This window comes from Gymnodraco acuticeps, unplaced genomic scaffold, assembly GCF_902827175.1.
Source record: "Gymnodraco acuticeps unplaced genomic scaffold, fGymAcu1.1, whole genome shotgun sequence".
NCBI lineage: Eukaryota > Metazoa > Chordata > Actinopteri > Perciformes > Bathydraconidae > Gymnodraco > Gymnodraco acuticeps.
Genome location: NW_022989982.1, coordinates 1,325,718 through 1,351,494, shown reverse-complemented (window position 1 = coordinate 1,351,494; position 25,777 = coordinate 1,325,718). Strand labels below are relative to the sequence as shown.

Here is a 25,777-nt window from a genome sequence, read left to right as displayed (position 1 = left end):
GGGGGAACAACGGTCCATGGCATGACGTCCGTTTCTGTGGCTAGACAACTTACGGTAAATAATGTGGCAGGTGCACGTATGTTGCCTGATGCAGGATAATGAGATATTAAGGTTATATCACAACATTTTCTATGAGAAAGAACTGTTGTTAAAGGTTCAGTGCAATGTAATAAAGATTTCAAAGGTTGTTTGGGGAAGCAATGAATGTGCTTCAATAAAAGGCATATTTTGTCATAATTTTTGTATATATTTGTCATGTGAAAATAGTATAATTTGTCAGTTTTTTCAATACAAGGGACTTGCAGATATAAAAGACATTTTATACAAGCTTAATCTCAATAATTTGTTTATTTAAAGAACATTTTTCACAAAGTATTGCTATAACAATGCTTGACTATAAAAACACAATCGACAACATTAAAGTTTACAAATTATTTAAACATTCTTTCAAGTAATTCCACACTCACTTAGTGACAAAAGATAATAGTATATACAGAGAGACATTTAGATTTCCATTCAATCCCCCACACACCACAGGTAGTTGTGTAACCTTGTTGGGCAACAACATTTACAATCATCTCCGACAATGACAAGAAGTGTCAAATATATGATTAGGCAATGTTTGTTAAATCAAATAAAAACAAGACATCTGTATAATGCACATAGTGGTTTTCTTTTTGAAAGCTCTGTGAGATTGATGCATGCATTACAGGAATGCACTTTTGTTATACCCATGTTTTGCTTGTGTCGCATAAATGGACTAAGCTACAACTGCGTTTTGTTTGTGTTGACAGTTAATGTTCTGAATCGTTCATTGCAAAGATGGTATCTTCAAGGAGATTCAGTAGTTAATTTGGAATTTGTGTGCAGTTTTTGTGCATTTTGCAGCAATTAGGATTTTTACATCTGAGGTACTCTCCCTAAAATCCATTCCCGCGCCACATAGTCGTATTAAATCTTGATATGCACATATTTAACCCCTCGCATACGGTTTATGTGCAGTCTCTTCATTCACAGTTGAGAATATACAATGACATCTACATTCAAACCACGTCTTACTGATTTACATTAGGACTGAATGTCTCTTGTTCAGGTGATTATTTCATTTATTTAAAAAGTCCAGTGCATTAGCCACACATTTTTAAAAACCGAGGTCAGCAGGAAGTTGCATGGGGTGAAACCCCCCTTATAATATGACTGGAAACCCCCCAAAGCCGAGAGTACTAGGGTGGAATCCAGGTCTTTTCTAAGCCAAATTTGAATGCTGTATTTATTTATTTTAGGAATTCAGATTTCCCATGGCCTCCTATGACTGTTTTCTTGGATCTTTCTGTGCCTCCACAAAAAAAATCTCTCTAATACAAAATCCTTCATCTTCAAATTAATGCCTAATTATTTTATAAATGACTTTTTTCACAAATAGATGCAATATTCAGCACCAACAAGAAGAATTTAGAGGCCTGTCTGGACACGAATATTGAATCTGATTGCTATGATTAATACAAATGGTGGTTCTAGATACCGGCCTCTCCTGCAGCCCCCCCCTCGGCTCCCTGCAGGTGCCGCTGGGACAGGATGTGTTTCAGAGAGTCCAGCTCCTGTGTCAGCTGTCCGATCCTGCTCTGCAGCCTCTGGTTCTCCTCCTGCAGCTGCCCAGCCCTCTGCTGGGTCAGCAGGATCCTCCGGCGGGCCTTGTCCCTGCTCTTCCTCACAGCCACGTTGTTCCTCTCTCTCCGCAGCCGGTACTCGGCACTGTCCTTGCTGAGGCTCCTCTTGTTGACCGGGGCCCGCAGAGTGGGCATGAGGAAGGAGGAGAAGTCCTGGAGAACAGGAACACAAGCAGAGGAGAAAATACTTAGATCTCTTACACTGAAACAACTGAAACGTTGACTTTAATTACATGTATTATGTCAACAGATTTCACATAACTGTATTAGGTTAGTTGAAAGCAATAATATTAAGTTGCACCATATATTTCTTATTTAAACGTCATATTATTGCTTCAAACAAACCTTATACAGTTATTTATTATAATGTAGCATATTGTGAAAATACCCCAGTGAACTACAATTACCTCAACATAAGTTGAAGTACTTGAGTAAATGTACTTAGTAAGAATCTGTCACCTAGCACAAGCACCCCGTTTGATGATTTCCCCGCCTCAGAAATGTTGTTGGAATTGTTATATATTAAGTACTTATATTTTTTATCTTTACACACACTAACACTCACCTGCTGCGTGTTGACATGGCTCAGGTGGTGGTTTGTGTTTCCTGCATTGGAAGTGTTGCTGAGACAGGAAGACATGTAGGGCAGATAAGACAGTCCCATCATCTGCTCAGAGACCCTGTCATCAGGGCCCCCCCGCCCCAGCCCCTGAGCCTGGCCGTACGGCATCATGTCCATCTGAGACAGCTGATTGGACGCCGAGGTCTGGTTGAGGGTGTGGTTCTGACCCGGGTATGAACCGGCCCACTCCTGGATCACAGAAGAAGCCCTGGAATCAGACATCTGGGGGAGAGAAGCAGCAAATAAATGAAAAAACACAAAAAGAACAATAAAAAATACACAACAGCTAGAAAAGTAACACACGAATAAGAAAGTAAAACAGATCACAGTGGTATTCAGATCTATGAGTAAAAGTAATACAACAGTGTATCAAGTACCAAAAGTTAAAGTACTCATTATGCATAATGGCTCATTTTAGAATAATATAAATCATATCACAGGGTTAAAACTAGTTATGTTATATCACTGGGGTATAATTAGAGATGTATTAATGTCTAAGTATCACTAATGTGACAGCTGGAAATGTTTTATACTTTAAGTAAAATAGTGTCCTAGAAGTGCAATAGAAGTATAAAATAAGAATAATAATGTAAATACATCGAAGTGGCTCAAAATTGTGTAGTTTTACCCAGTTAAATGTAAATAGTAAATAGTTAAATTTGACCAATGAGAACAGAACAACTGCAATGTTAAAACATGCACAAATGTGTAATGTAGTTAAATATGTTGTAATTCTATCAACAACATTAGTAAAAAGGTGGAATACATGTTACTAACAATGGTAATAAAATGGAAATATCCTAATTCTACTCCCTCATTCTATATTGTATATCTAATTTACTCTTGAGATTTCCAATAAATATGAAAATAAAACCTATACGAAAAGGAAACCATTCAAAGGAGAGATGCAACTTTGGCAGGTCGTAATGTTTAAAGTGTACAATAACAGCATATTATAGCTGAAACAATTATCTACAGAAACAATCAACATTTTGGATTTTATTTTTTTTTAAGGTAAGAAAAAGCAAGCCTGACATATTGAATATTTGCTGTTCATATTTGTCTTATTTAATAGTAATTATTGTGTCTTTAGGTTGAAATATAAAGACTGGTTGTGATTTTTTTAAATGTTTTAATTAATTTCAGAAAATAATCAAGAGATGAATCCACTGCTAATATAAGTGCAAACTATTTTTCACACTATAAAAAAACTTAATATCTGACTTACCATGATTTGGCACTTCAGCTAGACTGTTCTTCAGGTCTGTCTGACAGTTTGACTTACACTGGACTGAGAGACAGGAGACACACACACTGACAGGTACTCACCATCACTTCTTTCTCCCTCTCCCTCCCTTCCTCTCTCTCTTTCTCTCTCTCTCTCTCTCTCTCTCTCTCTCTCTCTCTCTCTCTCTCTCACACACACACACACACACACAACACACACACACACACACACACACACACACACCACACACACACACACACACACACACACACACACACACACACACACCAGAGCACATGCACAAACAGTAAAACGAGGCAGTGTAATTATCTTGACATTCAGTATAATGCCAATAATGTTACCAATCTTACCAAAGTAATTTTCACTGTAAACTAATTCTGGAACACCGAAATTAAACAGATGTGTGAGGTCACTAACTACTACTGTCAAAAACATTATTTAACTTTACGCTTGCTAAAGTGTTATCATCGGTTTTCATGCAATTTTTGTAACGCGCATAATCTCTATTGTCCGTCTTCCCCTTCCGTAGACCACTTTCAAACAAAATGGCTGCCCCTATTGACAACGTGAGTTAAACTTGCTAGCTGAAAATAAAAACATTTATTTAATATTTCTACACTTTACGTCAATATTATAGACATTTCTGACGATGTATAACGATGCTTTTATCGTTTATAATTGATATTGGTAAAAGCTAGTGATAATACTTTTTTTAAATGACTCAAGTTAGCCAGTTTGCCACTAGCTCACTCGTTTTTTACTAGCATCTCTACTACATTACCCACATTTTGCTGTAGATAAATAGTGCTATGTGTTTTGCATTGTATTTCTGACATGTTTTCTTTCTGACAGGATTTAATAGAAAGGGATTTGCCTACAGCTGTACAGCTACTGAGGAACCTCACAGAACAGGTAAGAACTTTGTGTTGTAATAATGCTCACTAATAGAACCATTAGAAACAAATAGCTATTACATCTCAAGGTGACATTACAGAAGATTAAGGATAAAAGACTTGTCTATCACATAAAAACAGAACATATTCTTAGTTTAGTGGCTCACCCAAAACTAATAAAAAAATACATAAAGCTACATTAAAAAACAAACAATTCAAAGACAAGTCAGAGCCAGTGTTCAAAGCTGCATTCAAAAGAAGGGAAAGTCTATAAGCCTTTAGTTTTTGTTAGTTCAGTCTTTTTTTCCTGGTTATTTTGGTATGCTTGAGAAAATATTATTTGTATGTTGTTTTGTATTTTTGGTGGAATTGGTCATCAAGTGATTTTATGTCTCATTGTTATTTTACTGTGGTGGTTACTTTTCTGACTGTTTTGCTTTTTTCTCTTTAGCTGGCCTCAGTAACAAGTCATGTGCGTGAGCTGATAACAAAAGTCAAAGATGGGGCATTCAAGACATCAAAGGTGAGTGGGATCTTGTTATCTAAAATCCTGGACAGCAAGGCTAATAAATATGAAAAACCAAACATCAGATGTAAACAATAAGATAAAAAAACTGGTACATGACAGGATACAATTTAAGGAACCAGCATAAATTCCGAAAACATGTAGTAAATCGTTAGAAAAGTATAATGACTAGTAGTTTGTTAAATGGGATTAAATATAAAGTGGTAAAAGCAGTTTTTATGTTTGCAATTACAATGTTTTTAGAGAATTTCCCCTTTTTTAGGCATCTGTAACTAGGGAATTTTGTTTTGATCCTCATCTAAATAAAACAGATTGTAAAGAATTGTTTAGCAGCTCTGATCTAGACGGACAGTCCTTCCTGACTCACTCTCTGTCTTCTCTCTCTGCAGGGTTTGTCTTTTTTGGACCTTCGGTATCACCTGCTGGTCTTCTACCTCCAAGACCTCACTCACCTGATCAGCATCAAAACAGAAGGAGGCAAAATAAAAGACAGTGAAGCCATAAGTAGACTGGTCACTATAAGAACGGTGAGATGATGTTAGAGATAAGCTGCTAATAAAGAACCTATTTTTTTTTATTCTTAAAGCTTCTAAATGCTTTTTTCTCATCCTGCTTTAAGGTCTTGGAGAAGATGCGACCGCTAGACCACAAACTTAAATACCAGATTGATAAACTGGTGCGCACAGCGGTCACTGGCAGTTTGGGTAAGACTGATTGGACTGATCTGAGATCCTTCCCTCCATGTTTAACAGGCTTCAGTGTATAACAATGTATTATCTTAATTTCAGCTGAGAATGACCCACTGCAGCTGCGTCCTAATCCTGAGAATCTCATCAGCAAAGTAAGGGCTGATTATCGTGATCATTTTAATAACCATTTTTGTCATTAATAAACCTTAATGCTTGTGCCAAACTGAAAACAGTAAGAGTAGCAAAATTGTATTAGTTATTTTGGGATAGTTCTTTTTTCTACATTTGCTAAAAGACATTTCAGACGAGCATTGATTTAATAATTTGGGATGAAAACACAGCATTGTAACTGATTTCCTTCTTTGCTTCATCAACCAGTTGAGTGAATCTGAAGAGTCTGAAGGTGAAGCTGAGAATACAACGGAGAAGAAAGCAGCCCACTCTAGTGGCAAGAAATATGTACCTCCAAAGATTGCTCCAATGCATTATGGTAAGGTCATTTGTCTTTTTTAAACTGTTATGTGTTCTGTTTCTTGTCAAAAAAATCCAAATCAAATCCCTGCTCAGCCATAAAATCAAAGATGTTTCCCATGTGGAATATTTGCATGACAAAAATCTCACCACTTGTCCTCCAGACGGTGACATGACAGAAGCGGACAAGAAGAAGGCTCTGTCGGAGCGTCAGAAGCGAGCGGCCCTCAGGAGCTCAGTGATCCAGGAGCTGAGGCAGCAGTACAGCGACGCTCCGGAGGAGATCAGGGACAGGCGGGACTTCCAGAGCGACAAGGAGAGCCGCGACGAGCTGCACAGGTGTTTAACAGTTTGATTTATTTCAACAGGTAGAGAAGCCTGTTGGCCGATAGCTGACAAGATGCAAGACAGTGGGGTTTTACCCTTTACTGGAATACTTGATGAGGATATTGAGAGGAGGATTTTTAGATGAGTTTCCATCCTCTATAACTCTTTTCTTCCTCATAGGAAAAATTACGAGGAGTCTATGTTGGTGCGTCTCAACGTGCCAACTCGTCAGAAGAACGCCAATAAGAGAGGATCCATGTCCATGTCGGGCCAGCTGAACAGCATCACACACTTCAGTGACATCTCAGCACTGACCGGCGGCGAGGGGGGCCAGGTGAGCGTACACTGACATCTTTACACAAACCTCTCAAAGGGGGTCACATCCCACTCAGGGCTACATTTGTAAAAATCAGAATATTAAAGTTTGAGAGGAATTTATTGAGAGTTTGTCTCAGAGAGAACATGAATTTGGGGCTCTAATCAAGTAGTAGACCCTTAACTGGAGAGAACAGGACATGCTGAATTGTTCATATTTACTTTAATTCAATTTGGGCTTCCAAGTGCACATAATGAATGTCAGAATGGACACATGCTGTACCTGGCGCCATCAAATACTTGTGTATTTGTACGTCAGTTGTACGGTGCTGTTGGCAGCCGTTACACTTAAAGGGGACCTATCATGCAAAATGCACTTTTGTACGTCTCTTATACATGAATGTGTCCCCGGTGTGGCAGGGAACTCACCAAGTGTCAGAAAACACAACCCTCTCTTTTCCTCCATACCCAAATCTCTAAAAACGGGGCTGCAACGGAGCTGATTTTTATTTGAATTTTTCTGACGTCAGAAAAGGGGTGCTCCGCCTATATGGGCAACTCTCCACCTATCAGGAGAATGAGAGACCGCTCGAAAGCGCTGGAGACGCTGTAGTACATATTAGGGGTCGATATTCCGCATTTGACCGATTATCGGTATCGGCCTTTTTTTAATAAAATTGCCGATAAAACTTTGGCTCTGATGCGGCCGTTTCTCTGGCTGCAGTCACCACTCTGTGTACACGAGCAATGTCCCGCCCACAGCGCTATCTGATAGGCTATTACTGAAGCTTTTCCGGGCGGGAGCCAGAGAGGCGGGACCTTTTCAGATTACAGGCAGGTGCGAAAGAACGCAGACACAGACTGAAGCAAGCAGCAGCGCTGAGCGGCAGAGCCATACATGTGTTGAACTGAAGTTCAATAAACATCCCTATCCCCTATGCTGAAGTTGCAAAAACACCACGATCTTATGATCCAATTCTATCAGTTTCCCAGTTACACAGGGACGTGGGAAGTCAGTCAGAGTTGGGGGTGCGTGCAGCATCTCGCAGCGGAGTAACTGTGGTACGGAAGGGGTGGAGCCTCGCAGTTTTTCAAGTTGATATGTGAAGCTAGCCAACATGTATCTAGCAAATGTTTAGCAAAATATTAGAAGTGAGGCTACTAGACTAACGTTAGGTCGACTGTAATAGCCTCACTTTTAATAGTTTGCAAAACATTAGCTTGCACTAGTGTTTTGCAGTTGCTAGCAGCTTATTGGGATGTTATGCTAGATAGACAGGCATTGTTTTGATATAATGAATTAAGCATTATTGTTAGTTAAGCATGTCAGCCTGCAGCCCCACTTCTTGTCTCTCTCTAACTCATTGCAGATGGCTGCACTAAAGAAAAGGGCACAGAGAGGAAACCAGTTGTAAGATGTTTAAAAGTTCATTAAACATAATATATGCTTAAATGCATTTCAAAGAAGTTGTGTTGGAGTTTGTGTTATTCTACATTTTGACACCAAGCTTTTCTGATTTTACTGCAAATGTATATCGGTTCCAAATATCGGTTATCGGTCTCCTTGATTACTAATAATCGGTATCGGCCTTGAAAAAGCCATATCGGTCGATCCCTAGTACATATGCCAGGCCTGTAAGTGGCGCTGTAGTCTGCCACAAAAGCAGAATCAGCCCTTGCAAAAACAGGGCTGGAAAAGAGCAAATAGAGCGAAATGAGGCATGACTAAAATGCATGATCTGTTTGGTATTTTGAAAAAAAAACTTCACAGACATGTTTTATATAGGTATGGCCCTACAATATGTTTCAAATATAGCACGATAGGTCCACTTTAAAGCATCAACAGGTTTGGTAAGCCACCCCCCTCTGTACCCTGTCTGAATTTACTGTCGTAAAAAGTACTAATGAGTCAGAGTATTGACTAGCCTGCCTCGTGCTGCTTGCAGATGTGAAAAATGTATTCAGCTAAATGTGTTTGGAAAGTCCATCTGCTATGTTTAGATTTGGTGCCGGACAACATGAGAAGCTACAATTGTTTATGCTCTTCTCAGTCCGGCATGAATGGGAGCGTTGTTTTTATTTTGATCACATTCCAAATGTGACTTTTTTTTCTTTATTGCTGCAGGATGGGCTTAGCTCTGGCCCCAAGAAAAAGAAGAAACTCATGAAGAAGAAAACCAAAAGAAAGGGTAAGGACTTTCAAATATACCTCCAGTACAAAATGCATTTTCCTGCCATTTGAGAAAAAACAATTATGCTCCATTACCTTGAAATCCTACTAATTGGTGCACTTTTGGTAGGTTAAATAAGATCTTTATTTTAGAACCAAAGGTTATTCTATTCAGATATGATTTTGGTTTGGTGTAATTTACTTTTCAATACAATGTTTAAAAATAAGAAAATAAACCACAATCAAGTGCTTTTTTTGTATTTTAATCCTGTTTGTGAATATCTGCGTGTCCTTCTCTGCAGCTTTCAAGAAGCACAAATAGACTGGCAACATGATGTAAGAGGACTTCTACATTCATCATCGTTTTAGTTTATTCTTCAGAGGATTTGGAAACAAAGAAGTCAGTTGTGCTTGGCATACATTCTCCACCTCTGCAATATGTATGACTTTTTCATTCAGTTTGTCAAATAAACATTTACCTTTGACTCTAGCATGTCTTTTCAATTTTATTTATGTCCATCAGAGGGCAGTCACATTGCTCCCTTATCAATTATGATAAAAACTGGAATGTTGAGTGACTTTCAAGATAACTGCCATCTAATTACCTCCTGCTAGGAGAGACATGATAATGTATTGCGGACCTGTTCAAGTATTCAATTATTGATTTACCTTTTAAATAAACATTCAGTTCCACCATGTGTACACAATAGCTTGGGAAGCAGCCAGATGCTGCAGGAACCTGACAACTATACAAATGTTTCAGTATGCTGGTCTCTGGGAGGTACAGTGTGGTGCTAAGTTAACCCTACTGTTAGCATTAATTAGTAAGCATACATGTAGACATTTCAGGGCTACAACCACATTTTTCATTGGCAAATCGGGTTATCACTTTGTCAAAAATATCAAGCCCAATTTCTCAAAATTTAAGGTGTTAGTTGAAAACCCAAAGAGCTAACGTTGAAGAGGCTGCAAACATCATTCAGGCATAAACATTTTTTTTTGTTAAATCATTTCTCTTTTTAATAAGGATTGCAGCACTGTATAAACATAGGAAGGACAAGTCTAATTGTTGGAATAGTATTTAGTGTAGTTTAACATTTTCCTATGGTAGACAAGAGTCGCTTTCACACCGCAGTACTTTTCCCACAAAGGTTCCTCAGAACTTAGTTCATGAGAACTCTTTAGTTCTCATGAACTAAGTACAGATCGCGTTCACACCGGAATAAGTCCCTGCGGGAGGATTAGGCAAATGAAGCCGCTGACGTCACTTCTTCTGCTTTGGGTTTACTCGCACGCCGCAAACAACTTCACGGCGTATACTGCCACCCGAAGTCCCGGGAGTTGGGGACTGGCTTCAGTAGAAGCTGCTGGGAGTCTTCCGAGTAAATCGCCAGAACGCCGACACCTCATCTCCACCGCTCCCATGTTTTCTTTTGTGTTGCCATAAATTAGTCTCTCTGCGTTTCTGCGCTGGGCTAATAAATAATGCGAGGATAATAAAATGGCGGCTTCACAAAACTTTTTGGGAGTTTTACGGGGCGTGGTTTGCATTCCGCCCAGCCAATCAGACACGGGAACCTTTTTCTGCCACGAAAGTCCCTGCTCTCTAGCAGGGACAGAAAAGGGGGTAAAAAGGTTCTCATGAACTAATTTTAGTTCAGCTCTTCTTGGTGTGAACGCGACATTTCGGAACTAAAGTGGGATAAGTACTGCGGTGAGAACGCGCCTATAGTCTTGTTAATTGATATTAAAGCATCACTTTTTACCAGCGGGGCAGAAATAGAAGTCAGAACAAACTCAGACACAAACAGTCTAATTTTTACACAATGTCTTTATTTTTTTTCTCTAATTACAGACTCATGGGTTAAAAATAAAATTAAAAAAAGCAAAACATTTGTTCAAACCCACTCCCTCTTTTCAATAAAAGAAAAAGTCTCCACACAAACCCCCACCCCTGAAGTTCCCCATCCTAAAATAACAGCTCCGGCCCACTCCAATTATTAAATTAATACTCAATGCCGTTAGCTTGTCGGCCTTCCTCAGAGAAGCCGTGGCTGCACTGCGCGTCGTCAGAGAAAGGGGGGGGGGCTTAAGGTCAGCGCTGTACACCCCCTGAAAAACACCCTCGTCTCTGGTCCTGCCCTCCTCACCCTCACGCAGACTAGCCTGCCACTCCGCTAAGTTGGCGTCAGCTCTCTGAATATAAATAATGTGTTGGATTGGCTGCCTGTTAACGTGCCTTGTGTGCTGCTGTGTGTGTGCTGCTGTGTGTGTGCTGCTGTGTGTGTGCTGCTGTGTGTGTGCTGTGTGTGTCGAAGTGTGAAAGGGTCTAAATGCATCATCAGCGTTTGCTGTTGTAGTAAATGCCCCCCGCGGCAGGCCTGTGGTCGCCCTGCCCCCCTCCCCCCCACACGGACAGGATGGGGTGAGTGTGCATAGCGGGAGCAGAGAGAGAGAGAGACGCTGCAGAGACAGTGGGGGGGGCCTGCGCCACTTGGGGAGGGGTCGTCAGCCTCCACTGGTCCTGAAACCTGAAACGACAAGAAGTGGTCTAATATACAGAGAGAGGACGGGGGAGGGGGGGGAAGACGGGAGACAAGGATCACAGAGGGCGAGAGGGAGGGGAGAAGGGGGATGGAGGGAGGGGTGCACGAAAATAAAAACATCGATGCCTGTCAAATGAATAAAACGAGCTGTGGCCATGCCTGAGTTGGAGGTGACAATATGGACGAGCGGCGGGGAGGGGAGGGGGGTCAGCAGGAAGACCCCACCCACGAGAAAAAAAAGAAAAAAAACTAAGCATTTACAATCCCACTGAACACTGAGGGTTCATCACTGTCCAGAGAAAAAACACAATCTATGGTGTGATGAGCCAAACAGCAGGGCAGGGGGGAGAAAAAGCATGAGTTATAAAATGCAGCAGGGGTAAGGGGTGAGGCAGACACAAAGGGGGGGTTTGGGATGGGTAGGTAATGATATACTCCAAACCACAAACTTAAAAACACAACATATATCCTGGCTGAGTGGAAGTTTCACATATGTACGTATGGTACATTCAAAAACATAACAGTTGATTTTCTTGTTGCCGTACCCACCCCCCCCACATGTTTTTTTTTTCGTTTTTTTTGGTGGCGGTGGAGGGTGAGCTGTGTTGGTGATGGTGTGAAAGCAGGAGGTCACAGCCAGACCAAAGGAGACACATCTGCAGCCTGAGATACCACCATCTTCTCTGCCCCCACATGCCCCGCCTCCCACACTCCCCTCCCTCAAAAAACAAAGAAACGAGCCACCGATTCCTCTCCCCAATGGCCAACTGATACCTTACCAGGGGTGACGCACCAACCTCCGCACACGCACGCTCACACACAATCGCACACTGCGGCCAGTCAGTCTCTCTGTCCAGGAGAGCTTTTTTTTTTTATTCCTTTTTTTTGTCTTTTTTTTCTCTCTTCTGGGATTCTCTTCTTTTATTGTTGGGGACTTTTTTTCATATTGTGTGTGTGCGAGTGTTTTTTTTTTTTTTTTTTAAATGGGAACAGAGAGGGGAGAGGGTTGATAGTATGGGAGTGTTGGGAGGGGGGGGGGGGGGGGGGTGTTTAGTAAGGGGAATACCACGATGTTGTTCGCCCTCGGCCCCTGGAAAAGAGAGAGAAAAAGAGGGTGAGTTTTTTTTTCTGGTTGGCTTAAGAAGACTGACACCAATTTCCTGGTGTGATATAATGTGTGTGAGATTGTGGCCAGAGAAAGAGTCTGCAAACTGAAGGGGAAAAAATATATTTATATATTTCAATATGACAGCGTTCACAATTAATATATCGACATACCATGTTAACGGTATTGACAAGGAGTGGACTAAAGTGCTGAAAGAAGCTGAAAGCAGCTTTGTCAAGAGAGAAAAAGTGTTTAATTTCCAGATATTGGAATAATCATTAGTGTGTGGGTGTGAGGGGACAGCAAAGGCACTTTCTCTCCCTCTTTCTCTCTCTCTGTGTGTGTGCGAGAGCCGCCTCTGGGGTCACTGTGGGGAAAGACCTTGAGGACAAACAGCACCACACATGCCCCCAGCAAGACACGGTGCACATACATACACACCGACACACAGTTGACAATTTGGGGGACTCACAACTGCAGCATTATTATTTACACTCACAACACTGCCTTACACACAATCCCTCCACACATCTCCTCTTCCTCACACACACACACCATTCAGTGGCACCGAACAGAAAAAAGGCCACACTGGGACAGAAGTCCGTGGTTGTCAGTCTAGATGCTGAGGTCAGGCTGCAGTAATGAACCCTCGTTTCTGGGAGTGAACGCTGTAAATGTGAATCTGGGTTGGAGTATGTGTGTGTGGGAGGGGGTTATGTACATGCAAGGACATACACTCTACGTAAGCACAGGAAGGCAAAGATATTCTGCATCGTGTACGTTTTCTGGCTCATGTCAAAATCTCGAATTTCCATCGTGTATACTTGGGAAGATGACAATAAGGATGTGAATCAATGCAAAGCTGGAGACAGAGGCCAATTTATGAAGTGCAAGTTATAATAAATGACTTGATTTAGCTTTCAGCCAAGGTGCAAGGGCTTCCCTATGCCCATTAATACTATTCAATCTATGAAATCTTCCCAAGCTCACAATGGGTCATTGCAAAGATTGTGTTATTCTTCACCATGGATGTGTTCCAACAAGACAAGGCACACGTGAAAAGCGTTATTTGGTTCATATCTGAGCATGATTCTGTTCAGCTGCAGCACAGTCCTGAGAAGACGAGGGATGAATTCCTAATGTAGCAGCCAGACTGCTCCTCTGCAAGATGTGACCAAGGCCATTTAGGGTGGAACAACTCTCTGCCTGCTACTCTGTAGGTGATTAGAACATATTAGCCAATGCTGTATGATAATACAGACACACATTGTGCTTATCTGTGATACACTTAAGGGTGTTTTCTATGATTATTAATACAGTTGTATCACTTAGCAACAACAAATATTTCACAATCTCAGAACTGCCATGTTCCATCTGACTGACTGCAATTTACTCAACATCTTGAACTGTTAATATGCATGTTTTTTGCCATTCATTATATTAACATAACTGTGCACACATAACCTAGCACACCAACCTACAACTTAAAGCCTTTAAAGGAAAATGCAAAGAATGCTTTACGCTGATAAACTACACATGACTATCAGTTCTTTAAGCTTCTGCAGATTTTATGTAGTATCAACAACCCTTTAGCTTCCCCACATATCTGTGTGTGTTGTCCTGCCGCTCAGCAGTGAGTACACTGGCAGGGTTAGGGCTTCTTGGTATGTGGGGGGGCGGGGGCCGAGCGCACAGAGAGATTCTGACCTTGAGGTTCAGACTCTTTCTCACACAAAGGAATGAACAGAGATGTAACCATTTCTCAGGTTACATCTCCAAATGCAACCCGTTACAGGCAGTCTTGCTGAAATGGGAATTCATTGCACAAATACTACTAAGAAGCATGGGAATAACTTCAAAGAAAATTACACAAGCTAAAATAATTAGAATAAATAGCTGCTCGTCAGAAGAACTTGGCATACTGTCGTCAAGACTGAAATACAGATCTCTGTATGAAGCGCTTTCCAAAAGAACTGCTGCAGCATCTTTTCCTGGAATATCCTCTGTTGGACATTAAGTTTGAAGCATCAGTCAAGGCAAAAGGTTCCAGATGCGTAGCAGGGTGGATCAAATCAGAATCTCTCGATCTCAAAGCTCAGTGCGTGTGTAGGGAAGTTCGCATGCTGATCAACGTGTTTGGCGCCACACCTCCACAGTTATGGAGTTACCACTGACATTCTTTGTAGCCTGGATGTATTCCTGCTTTCAATGACTGGCCACATTTGACAGTAAAAGGGAAAGCAGATTACCTTGTTCCTTATGTCAGATTTAGAAACTGCAGTTAATAGTTGGCTGCCAGGTGTTTTCATCATCTCATGCTGTGAACGTCTTAAGTTATACTGGCCTTGCAGTAGAAATAAAGACTACAAAAGACTGTCAGGGTCTCACTGCAGAGGTCTAACAAAACACCATGTAGAAAGCCACCCTGTGCACAACACTGATCAACACCAGGCTAACTCTGTGGGTCAACATGGATCACAGTAATGGCATTACGAACACACTATTGATGGGATGGAGCAAACAATTGCTCCGTAGAGAAAGCAATGCTAAGGGTCACAGTACTGACTAAAATGATTGATCATTCCTTTGCTATAAAAAGGATCCAATTACAAATGACATCCCATATTTCCAAAAGACATTAGCATAAGAAGCAGCTGCCGGAGTTTTAGCAGCATCTTTCTGTTGTTGATTAATTACTGAAGAATGGGGCACTGACCCGACTTAGTTCCAACTAATGCAGAGTGTATGTACAGCCTGGGATGAACAAACTGATGTGCACAGAGTTGAGATGTTATATGTGATGTGGCATGCAATGAGCCCCGTAGTCCCACAACCGTTGTGATTTCTAAACCCACCACATGTACCTGTGTTTCTATTAAAGTCTCCAAAACAATCTATATACCACTATAAAGTTGAAGGCAGGATTGAATTTGATTTAGGTTCCAGTTTGCGGACACTACGAACAATGGCGAACCAATACAATATTTTATAAATGTATATTGTAACATTATATACTTCCTCATCGCGTTATTGTTTTTAAATACAAGCAGAATACTTTTGAACCATTAAAGGAAAATCTAAGTAGCTGAAGAATAGCAGCCTTATCTTAGTTTCATTTTTTCTGTCTGTACAACAAATAAATAATAAATATCTACAGGTCTATGTAAATCATTTTGCCCTCCTGGCTGGTCATGATAGTCTGCCTCGTTCGTCCTGTCCTTAGAGAAGCTAACAGTGAGTGAGGTGCAGTGCATGTAGTGTTCTCCCAGGGTCTCAGAAGAGAGGCGTCTCGGCGTGAGCTCACCTGAAGGCCCGGCCTCTGCCTCTGGGTGGTGTGTATCCACTGTAATAGCGCGCTCTCGACGAGAAGCTTCCTCCTCCGCCGCCTCCACCTCCTCCTCCTCCACCACCGCCGCCTCCACGTGACCGGAACCGAGCCCGTGGAAAGCCGCGGTCTGTGGTGCTGATGCCGGGTCTGTTTGTTCTCTTAGCGCCCACCTGAGGAGCGAAGAGTTACAAAAATGAATGTGACCTTATAAAAACAGATTTTAGGAACGCTGCTAAAATTCCTGATTATTATTGAGAGGTTTATCTCAACTCGGGAAAAAAAATTCACAACTGTCTTGATTCCGACTTGGAATTACAAGATATATTAAGGTTTCTGGTGTTTGTATTCCAATCATGTGCTGCTTTGGCAAAGGCATATAAAGCCATTCCACTCACTGTTCACCCAGTGTCAATATAGGTCAAATATGTTGTTGATGTAGTCACTGTTACTTCGGCTACAATATATTGAGTTCAACAATTCACAAGATAAAGTTACAGTTTTTAGAACACAAGGGATAAACATGCTTAGGCTCATTTAAGAGAACATGTAAGTAACCGTGAATGTCTTGTTTCCCTTTCACAGCGTTCACACTTGTCATTACAACCGTAAACTGCTGAAATCTCAATGAGCGAATCTTACCTTTATCTGCCTTCCTCTAAAAAGGGACTCATCCAAAGCCATGGCTGTCCTAACAGACTCTTTGTCTGAAAACTCAATATAGGCAAACCTGAAGAAAACACAAAAAGATTAATCAACTGGATGTGGAAAACTTGATTCGCTTCATCTTTGATAAATAGTAGAATAAATGGGATCTCAGTTGTCTTGACTTGAATCTATGATTATTAAAACACCAATTTGACACCAAGACTTGGTACAGCATGTATGTGTGGTTGGTTATAACAAAAACGTTCCCCTCAGCTCTATTTGCTAACCTAGATTCTTGAATAATCACTGCGTGTGGGAGGAACAGTGGACGTACCCATTGGACCATTTCTAATTCATGTCATTGGAGTCCGAACATCTCCGAGGTCTTTATCTCTACATCCAGACACCCAAAACGTCCTCCCATTGAACATGTGAAAAGGACTCTGCGGCCCAAACACAAATATTGAAGTGGTGCTTTTGTGTGATTCTTTGTAAAGAAACTGACTTATCCGTCCAGTAACTAATTGATTTGTCATTAAAATTGACTGTTAGTTAAAAATAATACTTATGGATTTGATAGAATTAACTCTTGTTTTTCAAGGTTATCACAAATATCTGAATTGTTAAAGATATATTACACTCTGAATAAATGAGTTTGAATAAAGCAATCTCTAGTGATCTAATGCAAACAGTTTAATGAAAAATGTATGATGTCAGCAACGGATACCAGATTTGTGTTATCTGCTAAAAAAAAATGTAAACAAAAAGTAAAAGTGAAAGCGCCACTCACAAAATGCTGTCAGTTGTTCAAATCTGGTCCCAGCGAAACATTACTGTTGAGCCCTGGCTTTTTTTTAACAAAAGCAATCACATTCAACCATCCAGCTTTATTGAAACTTCATGATTTGTATAGATGCTTAATGAGAAGGAAAAAAAAGCTGTCTACCCAGAGCAGTTTTTTTCCCCCTCTGCCAACGGCGTGACTTTGGTGTATTTGATATACAACTTGGGGTCCACCCCTCCACTGATTCAAACACTGCATTATGAGAGACACAGTATTATGATGGCGTGTTACCCTTTGGGATGCCCTGTGTATTTGTCACATAGGATGGTGACTCTGTTTACTGAACCGCAGCCATGAAAGTGAGCCTCGAGCTCTTCTGCCGTGGCACCATAGTCCACCTGCAGAAAGACGAGATAGAAGGTTAGACACCAAGAGAGCTGCATCACCACTTCTTAAGCATATGCACATATCAAGATTCATTTTTCATAAGGATATGCTTCATCGTGGACATTTTGTGTGCTAGTCTTTAAGGCATATCCACAAATCTTTTACATTTACAGACTGATATAAATGGATAACAAAAACTCTACACATCATCAAATCGAGCCCAAATACATTCATTGTTTTTTTTAAGTGTTATTAGAAATGAGAATATGAATATCTTCTAGAGTTCAGTTACTCCTTTATACACAGCTTTGACTCATTCTATGGCATGCAACCCTAAAATGGTTTGTGTGTAAGGGGTAGGGGTCGACGGGGGGGAGGGGCTGCGAGTGGAGCCTCACAGTTTTTCAGGTTGATATGTGAAGCTCATTAGCTAGCCAACATGTATCTAGCAAATGTTTAGCAAAATATTAGAAGTGAGGCTACTAGACTAACGTTAGGTGGTCTACTGTAATTAGGGTTGCCAACCGCCCTGTATTAGCCGGGACACCCCGTATTTGAGCCAAAAGGGGCGTGTCCCGTACGGGACTTTGATTGTCCCGGACTCCCGTGTAAAGGGAAAAATAAAAAATATGTTTCTGTTTGCGCGCAATGCAGTGTGTCTGGCTGCGTGCCTGTGTGTTTGTGTGCTGTATGCGAAGGGCGCTAGGACCGCTCAGTTGACAGGGCAGGCACAATGCTTGCACGTGTGTGTGTGAGAGTCAGTCAGCTGATTGATGGGAAAATGCTGGGAAAATGGTTGGTTGAAGGATAACATTAAGTCTAATAATGATGTACCGTGCATGTTCACATCATGTATACTTTGCATTACTTAATACCATTTTTCAAATATTTTATTTTTTAACATTTTGGACAAAATAGCCAATTGTACATCGAGGTGCCCAGATGTCCCTAGTGCCCACCTATCCGATTTGAACATGCTGATGTACAATGTGATGTAGTAGCCTAATGCAGGTGTAAGACCATTGTGTTTGTATTGTGTTATAGGTATGCATAGTTTTATATGCATTTTGAGGGTTTTGACCCCTCGAACCCTAGGGGGCTGGCTCCCCCAAAAGAATTAAATAACATAACACCGAAATAAAGTAACAAAAAAGTACGCGGGAAATCTTCGCGGGCACGCGCGCGGGGGACACGCACCTGTGTCCCGTTTCTCCATTTCTGGAAGTTGGCAACCCTAACTGTAATAGCCTCACTTTTAATAGTTTGCAAAACATTAGCTAGCACTAGCGTTTTGCAGTTGCTAGCAGCTTATTGGGATTTTATGCTAGATAGACAGATATAATAAATTAAGCATTATTGTTAGTTAAGCGTGTCAGCCTGCAGCCCCACTTCTTGTCTCTCTCTAACTCATTGCAGATGGCTGCACTAAAGAAAAGGGCACAGAGAGGAAACCAGTTGTAAGATGTTTAAAAGTTAATTAAACATAATATATGCTTAAATGCATTTCAAAGAAGTTGAGTTGTGTTGGAGTTTGTGTTATTCTACATTTTGACACCAAGATTTTCTGATTTTACTGCAAATATATATCGGTTCCAAATATCGGTTATCGGTCTCCTTGATTACTAATAATCGGTATCGGCCTTGAAAAAGCCATATCGGTCGATCCCTAGTAAGGGGCACCAGCTACCTAAAATAAACACTAGAGAAGTATATGGGCTCCATTGCTGAGATTTAAGACACTGTAAATAAAACAATTGTTGCCAGGGTGCTTCCCGCAGCTTTATGGCAGAGTAGCAAAGAGAAAACCATTTACCAGAACAGAGAGGGGAGAGGGTTGGGGAGTGAAAGACCCAAACAATGCTCTTGAGTCATTTTCTAGCAAGAAAGGGGCTGTGAATACTTTAACAATATCCCAGTCTTTGAGCTACCACCACCTAATTCCAATTAAGCATTTGCTAGAGGAAGGACACACAATCAGCGGGTATAACATGAACGTGGCTAATAGATTTGCATCACTCTTAAAGGTGGGGTAGGAAAGTTTGAGAAACCGGCTCGAGATACACTTTTTGTTATATTCCATGGAGTGCTCTTAACATCCCGATAGCAATGAATATCTGAAGTGCTTTGACAAAAAAATCCATTAAAAAAAAATGTCATCTGTGGAAGCCGTAGCGCTGTAAAAAGCACGACCAATCATCTGAGCCGGCCCGGCTAAAATAAGTGGATGGCCTACCTGCCTGTCAGCCTTCCATCTGTGCACAGACTTATCTCGTGCCCTCATTGGTCATGTGCGCGTTGGAGGAGGGGCTCTGTGAGGAAGTGGAAGATTTTTTCCGGCTGTGTATTTTCAAATTCTAGCGCACTCGAGCTGGTTTCTCCAAAATGACCTACCCCACCTTTAAGTCATGATTATGAGTCAAAACCATTAGAATTGATTTTCCGTGATTTCATAAGTTGCAACAGAAAATGTGGCCAAAATGGCATCTAAACGGGACCATTACTTACGTTTCCGACGTAAATAGATCTGCCATCTGCTTCCATCTTTTCCTCGATGGACATGATGACAGGGCCGACTGCACAGGGGAAAGAAAACTTTGTATTTGAAGTGCATTTACAATGTTAGGTCCATCAAACTTAAGTCCATTATCTGAAATTGGTGTAGGGTTCTAAGTGATTTTTTAAATTTTGTTTCAAGACTATTTGTGAAGTACTGAATGTTTCCCCCATTCTCTCTGATGTTTGCATTTCTGCAGCATTATCAAACCTTTAAAGATACACATTGATCTGCAAGTTGTGCATAAAAAGCCACTGGCCCTCCGGGCCGGTGGAATTGTATTATCACTGGTCCCACCATTGTAACCACTGGCCCGGAGCATTCGTCCAAAAAAAATCGACTAATAATGAAGAAAATTAACATAATAGTCATTTATGCACTAACTACTTGTACTACAACATTTGAACAATCAGTTCTTCCTCAATTGTTCATATCTGGTTTATTAAAATAATGATATTGTGGTCATTGTTAAAAAATGTCTGCTATTATTATGAGTATTATTATTTGTATAATGCACTTTCTGCCTTCCTGTCATTAGGAGTTAGACATGTAATGGCTATAGATTAGATTAGATCCTTCATTCTCCTAAACTGCTGGGACATTTCCCTATAGCGAATACCTTTATATTCTCTACTCTTCACTTACTTGTCAGCATAGGTCGGCATTGATGTACAGAGCCGACAGAAGACCTTGTTTATATTGGCATCGTATTGAGAGGTGCAGTGACGCATCCTAAAACCAGGAAGTAAGCTGCTGGTTCCCGCCACAAAAAGCAATGGGATTTCTCCACAGGGTTTGGGAAAATAGCTGGAAATTAGGTCTGTGGAAAACAAACCTGTTTGATAAATGCACGTTTTGTTCAGCCGGATAATCTCCACATGTCTACCCTACTTTTATAATTTTCGAATCATAAATCTAATCGATAGATTATAAAAGGGTTTTAGGATGCGTCACTGCACCACTAGAAGCCAACTCCATCGATCAAGCTGGCTGAAACTGGCTGAAACTTTCTCTCCCTCTTCTTCTCATGCTCCCTGTCACTCTCCAGGGAGAGTGACAGGGTGACTCCTCCGAGTGACTCCTCCGGTGACTTTCTTTTATTTGAAGATTGTTTTTTGCACGGCGCTTGGCCGGTTACCGCTGGTATTAAAAACATTTTGGCGAATGGTTAGGTGGCGCGATAATCTGTAGTCAGTGGCGGCGCCAGGGTATGGCTGGGGTAGGCTACAGCCATACCAAGAAATGGCTTAGCCCTACCTTAGCCCGACTATGTTAAAGTAAGCATGTTGAGAACACGGATTGCGAAAATCTACCGGTCGTGTCCACAACACACAAACTGATCCTGCTGTAACAACAAGTGCACGTTACTGACGCAATATGGTTGAGACCATTCGGGCTTATGCTAGAGGGGTGCAAGGAATAGTCCAAGTAGTGGGGGAGTTTTATACACTAAAGGTGTGGAAATTCTCTCGCGTTATAATATCAGTGCGGCCGCGGTCAGATCAAAATGCCTCCGAATGCAATTTGAATGTCTATGTTTGAATAGACCTACAGCCAATCAGAGCAACGAAACGTTGGGTCTGCTGCGTCATGCATTACTGATACGTCACGTTCACAGGGGAAAATCCCCAAACTCGCTCCGAGTAAATTGCAGACAGAAAGCAGAACTTCTAGGATTAATTGTATATTTCGGATGGATAGATTTGTTCTTAAACGTCCTCGCATTGAGGTACAAGTTGAACAGGTGCCAGAGTCACACGACCCACCTGAAGAGTGAATAGTGAGTTTTGAATATATTTTTGTAATAATGGGTCATTTGAAAAAGTGTTTTGTATGACAATAGAGACACAGGCCACCTGTTGTGTGCTGTGTCTGTCTCTCTCCGTTTACTTGTCTCTCTCTCTCTCTCTCTGTCTGTCTCTCTCTCTGTCTGTCTGTCTGTGTCTCTCTCCCTCCCTCTCTCCGTGTCAATTCTATATGCCAACTTTTCTTGTTTCTGCCGCTGCATAGCATGTTGTAACAACGTGGAATTAGCAGAATAGGCTATTGTATTGTTTAACTCACACCTGTTGCTCTCGATGTAATTTAGCTGATAAAAGGAGACTAATAAAAGCCTCACGTGTGGCGTTTCACTGTCAAGGGGTGCGATATAGCGTGTATGTAATTTATATTACAAATACTGACTTGAGCCCCACCACTGTATGGGTTAGCCCTACCATAGATTTCCCAACAAAAATACTCTCACGGAGCCTGCTCACACTGCAGCAAACAGCTGTTTGCTTTTCACCCAACAATGACTCACGATGAAACAATTTAACAAAATTGCTAGTCAAAATACCAATAACACAGGAAACATTTTTTTTAAACAGTATTTTTAGTGGCCCGAGCGGGCAAGTGGAAAGTATGTTATGCTGGCCCGGGGTGTCTAAATAGTGCTTCCGGGCCAGCGGGCCATTTATAATGTCGAGCCCTGAAGTGTACCGCTAAGATACAAACAAACAGGCTTCATTTAACAAAGCCATGCATCAAATATAGATTTAGATGTCAAACCTAACAAAGGTACATGCGGAGGGATTAATCACAGCTTTGTACACTCCAATAATAAATAAGTGCATATCTTAACACACGTTAAAACTGTAAATTGGGGTTACAGGCTGAAGAGGATTCAATAGTTTAATTTCTTATGCGAGTATTGTGATGTTCTTTCATAATTTTTACGTCAATTTATTTGATAGTAGGGGAGAAATTGAACATGTGGACAGATTTGGAGAGGGAAGAGGCTTCCCAACTTACAAAAACACACAAACGCACCTGGTGGGGGGCTGAGATTCATCTGTTTCTCCACCTCGTTCTGGAGCTCCTTCAGCTTCTCTGCCTCTTCCTCCATCTCTCTCACCCGGGCTTTGATTGCCTCCAGCTCCTGCAACACAGACAAATCCATCAGTTCATTGTGAGTTATTACAAGTGTCATTATCACTTGATATAGTGGATGATAAAGGTATGCTACAGGGAAGTGGAGGTGCGGCGTTAGACAACCAAAATCTCCAACTATTAGTAAATCCAGGTAATAATAGTCAGATTAAATCATAATGAAACTGTTAGCTGCAGCCCTGCAGGAAGATGGCAGAGGAGAAGGAGATGCTGCACATGTGAAAGTGATGCTGCAGTCCTAACATGACCTCAATCTAAGGAGAACCAAGTATCTGTGCTGATTCTGCCCAACTATAACATTTGAACACAAATAAATCATACCAATTCCAGTAGATAATTTAAGGCAATGAAAATATGTGACATATGCACTATACATAAAAGTGAATATGGGCCCTTTTTCTCTCAGTTATAAATACAATATTTCTGGCTGACATTTCTATGGGTTCATGCTCGTGATAGACATTTGCATTTAATTTATGTTGACAGTGAACATGTTAATTGATAACTAAATGTATGTGCTGCAGCTCTAATACAACTGAAATTAGTCTTTTAGGAAACTCAGCTGGAAACATATTTGGGCCAGAGATGCTGATGAGGTCTGAGGAATAAAGACATTGTGGAACCCACAAAACAATCACTGCAAAAAGAAATATTCCTATAGTAAACTGAGAGATGTCCTCACATGGGAGTAGACCCCCCTGTCCAACAGTGGTGCACTGCAGCACTGTGGGATTCAGTCCAGCCCCATCTAGGCCTGAGCTGACAGGATGTGTAATGTAAAGGCTCTTTGTACAGCAGGGTGCAGTGACACAGACACCCATATAAAAAGCAGGGTATTTTCACTAAAGGAGAGTGGGGGGGCTGCAGTGCAGAGTGCACCACATTCACACTGCATGTGATGTACCCCATTATTTCTTAGCTATCCACCCTTTAGCCACATGCATGTGGAGATCATGGAAGAGGGGAAGTAATCCACCTACACGGCAAGATTGTATAAAAAAACCAGCAACACGACACCTTGGGTCTTATTTTTTGTTGTCGCATATTCAGTGGAAGCTCATCCAGTCCCCTCCCTTCTCTCAGGCTTGCAAAATATTGAAGGATGCAAACCCAGCCCCTCAAATACCGCAACCCCTGCGTTGCATGCCGCGCTCTCACTGCCCAACAGACAGCAGTGCAACATCAAAACCCACCTGGGCATGCTGCAAATACATAATCATGGATTGTGCACGAGTCTGCAGGTGATGGAAAAAAAAGAATAGGCAGCCTGACTTGTTTTTTCACAATTGATCTTGTGTCCAACTGATGCCAATACCAACCATCTGACAATGAATGACAACGATGGCCAGGCAGGTGCATGTCTGTCTCCACCCCAGCTTTGTTAAAATGAGCTAGCCTGATAGCATGTCAGGCTCCTGTTATGGCAAAATAATCTAGCTAGCCGGTTTAAAGTGGTTGAAGGTGAACAGCCACATTTTATATCGTGAGTACGGTTGACATGTCCCTTGGTCAATTTAGCTGCAGCACTTAATACTGGAGCTTGTGATAAGCTAATGTTAGCCTGCTGATGCTATGCCAATTGCGTGTGCACACACCGGTTTTTTGTAATGCAGCAGCCTGCACAACTGGGGAAATACAAATATAAAATAAATCATTACCGTAAGCAGGTCGCCTTCTCAAGCAGGTAGACTCGCTCAGCGGCGGCTAATGGCGACGGCCTGTCCTACCCTCGCCCCTCAATGTCTCCTGCATCTCCGTTTCACATTTTTTGAGACGAGGATTCCCCCCCTCAACAGCTCGAGCTGCTCCCTGGCGCAGAGAAACTAGCGCCGCTGTTGCGCCAAGATGGCTGCCGACACAACGCATGTCACCACCCATTTATACTGCACTGCGTGAACCACAATGGTGGTCAATATAGACATGGCTATAGCAGTAACGCATGTGACCCAATATTCGTGGACTAAATTGACACATATCGCTGCTTTCACTACCTAACTTACTACGCGTTTGCCATACCGTAACCATGTGCGCTCTCACAGTTGAAACAATGCCCTTCACTTACCGGGTCTTCAATCGAGGCCTCCCCCTCTTCTAACCCCGGTTCTTCATCACCGACTCCCGGGTCTTCCAGCTCGGGATGTCCGGGGTCTGAATCTAGTAGAGATTCCTCCGCCAGTCCGTTACCGAACTCCGCCATCGTTCCAACTGTACCGACGCTCCTCGTGGCCAAACCAACGTTGCAGGCCCCTACTCACGCGCAAGGGGGTAGTGAGCGGGGCGGCGGAAAGAAAAAAAACGGCGGAAAACGCCGCTTAGTAAAGTTAAAATGGGGATTAAAATGCTAGCTACAGTTCCAGCCACCACTCAAACAGCACCCCACGATGAAAAATAACTGCCGTTTCACTCGATACCTTTAAGCATAAGTCCTAATTAACGTCAGAGAACCTAGTTTATTTACTTAAATGAGTGTATAAAAAAGGCGAGTAGTCTACACGGAGCGGCGGCGTCCCTTCAGTTCAGAAATGGAAGCCGGGGGCGGAGTCATGTATCACTGCGGGCGTAAAACTC

At 41.7% G+C, this 25,777-nt stretch overlaps 3 protein-coding genes across 5 annotated transcripts; 1 reads left to right on the top strand and 2 right to left on the bottom strand.

Moving 5' to 3' along the window:
- Positions 1–329: 329 nt before the first annotated feature.
- Positions 330–3,601, bottom strand: LOC117543657 (CCAAT/enhancer-binding protein-like). Its single transcript, XM_034212074.1, has 3 exons — positions 3,518–3,601; positions 2,233–2,511; positions 330–1,820 (listed from the first exon to the last, which is right to left on the bottom strand). Exons 1-3 carry the CDS (start codon positions 3,518–3,520, stop codon positions 1,515–1,517), a joined length of 588 nt encoding a protein of 195 aa, XP_034067965.1. The 5' UTR covers positions 3,521–3,601; the 3' UTR covers positions 330–1,514.
- Positions 3,602–4,067: 466 nt separating this feature from the next.
- ngdn (neuroguidin, EIF4E binding protein) lies at positions 4,068–9,419 on the top strand. Its single transcript, XM_034211944.1, has 11 exons — positions 4,068–4,104; positions 4,391–4,450; positions 4,883–4,954; positions 5,347–5,484; positions 5,577–5,661; positions 5,746–5,798; positions 6,025–6,136; positions 6,282–6,456; positions 6,625–6,778; positions 8,885–8,948; positions 9,232–9,419. The coding sequence occupies exons 1-11, from the start codon at positions 4,084–4,086 to the stop codon at positions 9,249–9,251; spliced, it is 954 nt and encodes a 317-aa protein (XP_034067835.1). The 5' UTR covers positions 4,068–4,083; the 3' UTR covers positions 9,252–9,419.
- A 1,323-nt stretch (positions 9,420–10,742) lies between these two features.
- On the bottom strand, positions 10,743–25,749 carry pabpn1 (poly(A) binding protein, nuclear 1). Of its 3 annotated transcripts, none has more exons than XM_034211991.1 (7): positions 25,272–25,749; positions 23,090–23,198; positions 20,230–20,297; positions 17,629–17,735; positions 16,548–16,635; positions 15,885–16,078; positions 10,743–12,565 (listed from the first exon to the last, which is right to left on the bottom strand). In XM_034211991.1, exons 1-7 carry the CDS (start codon positions 25,404–25,406, stop codon positions 12,526–12,528), a joined length of 741 nt encoding a protein of 246 aa, XP_034067882.1. In that variant the 5' UTR covers positions 25,407–25,749; the 3' UTR covers positions 10,743–12,525. The 3 variants fall into 3 exon arrangements, with proteins under 3 accessions (XP_034067882.1, XP_034067884.1, XP_034067883.1); XM_034211993.1 differs by having other exon boundaries at positions 10,743–11,460; XM_034211992.1 differs by lacking the exon at positions 25,272–25,749 and adding an exon at positions 24,868–25,019.
- Between the last annotated feature and the right edge of the window lie 28 nt (positions 25,750–25,777).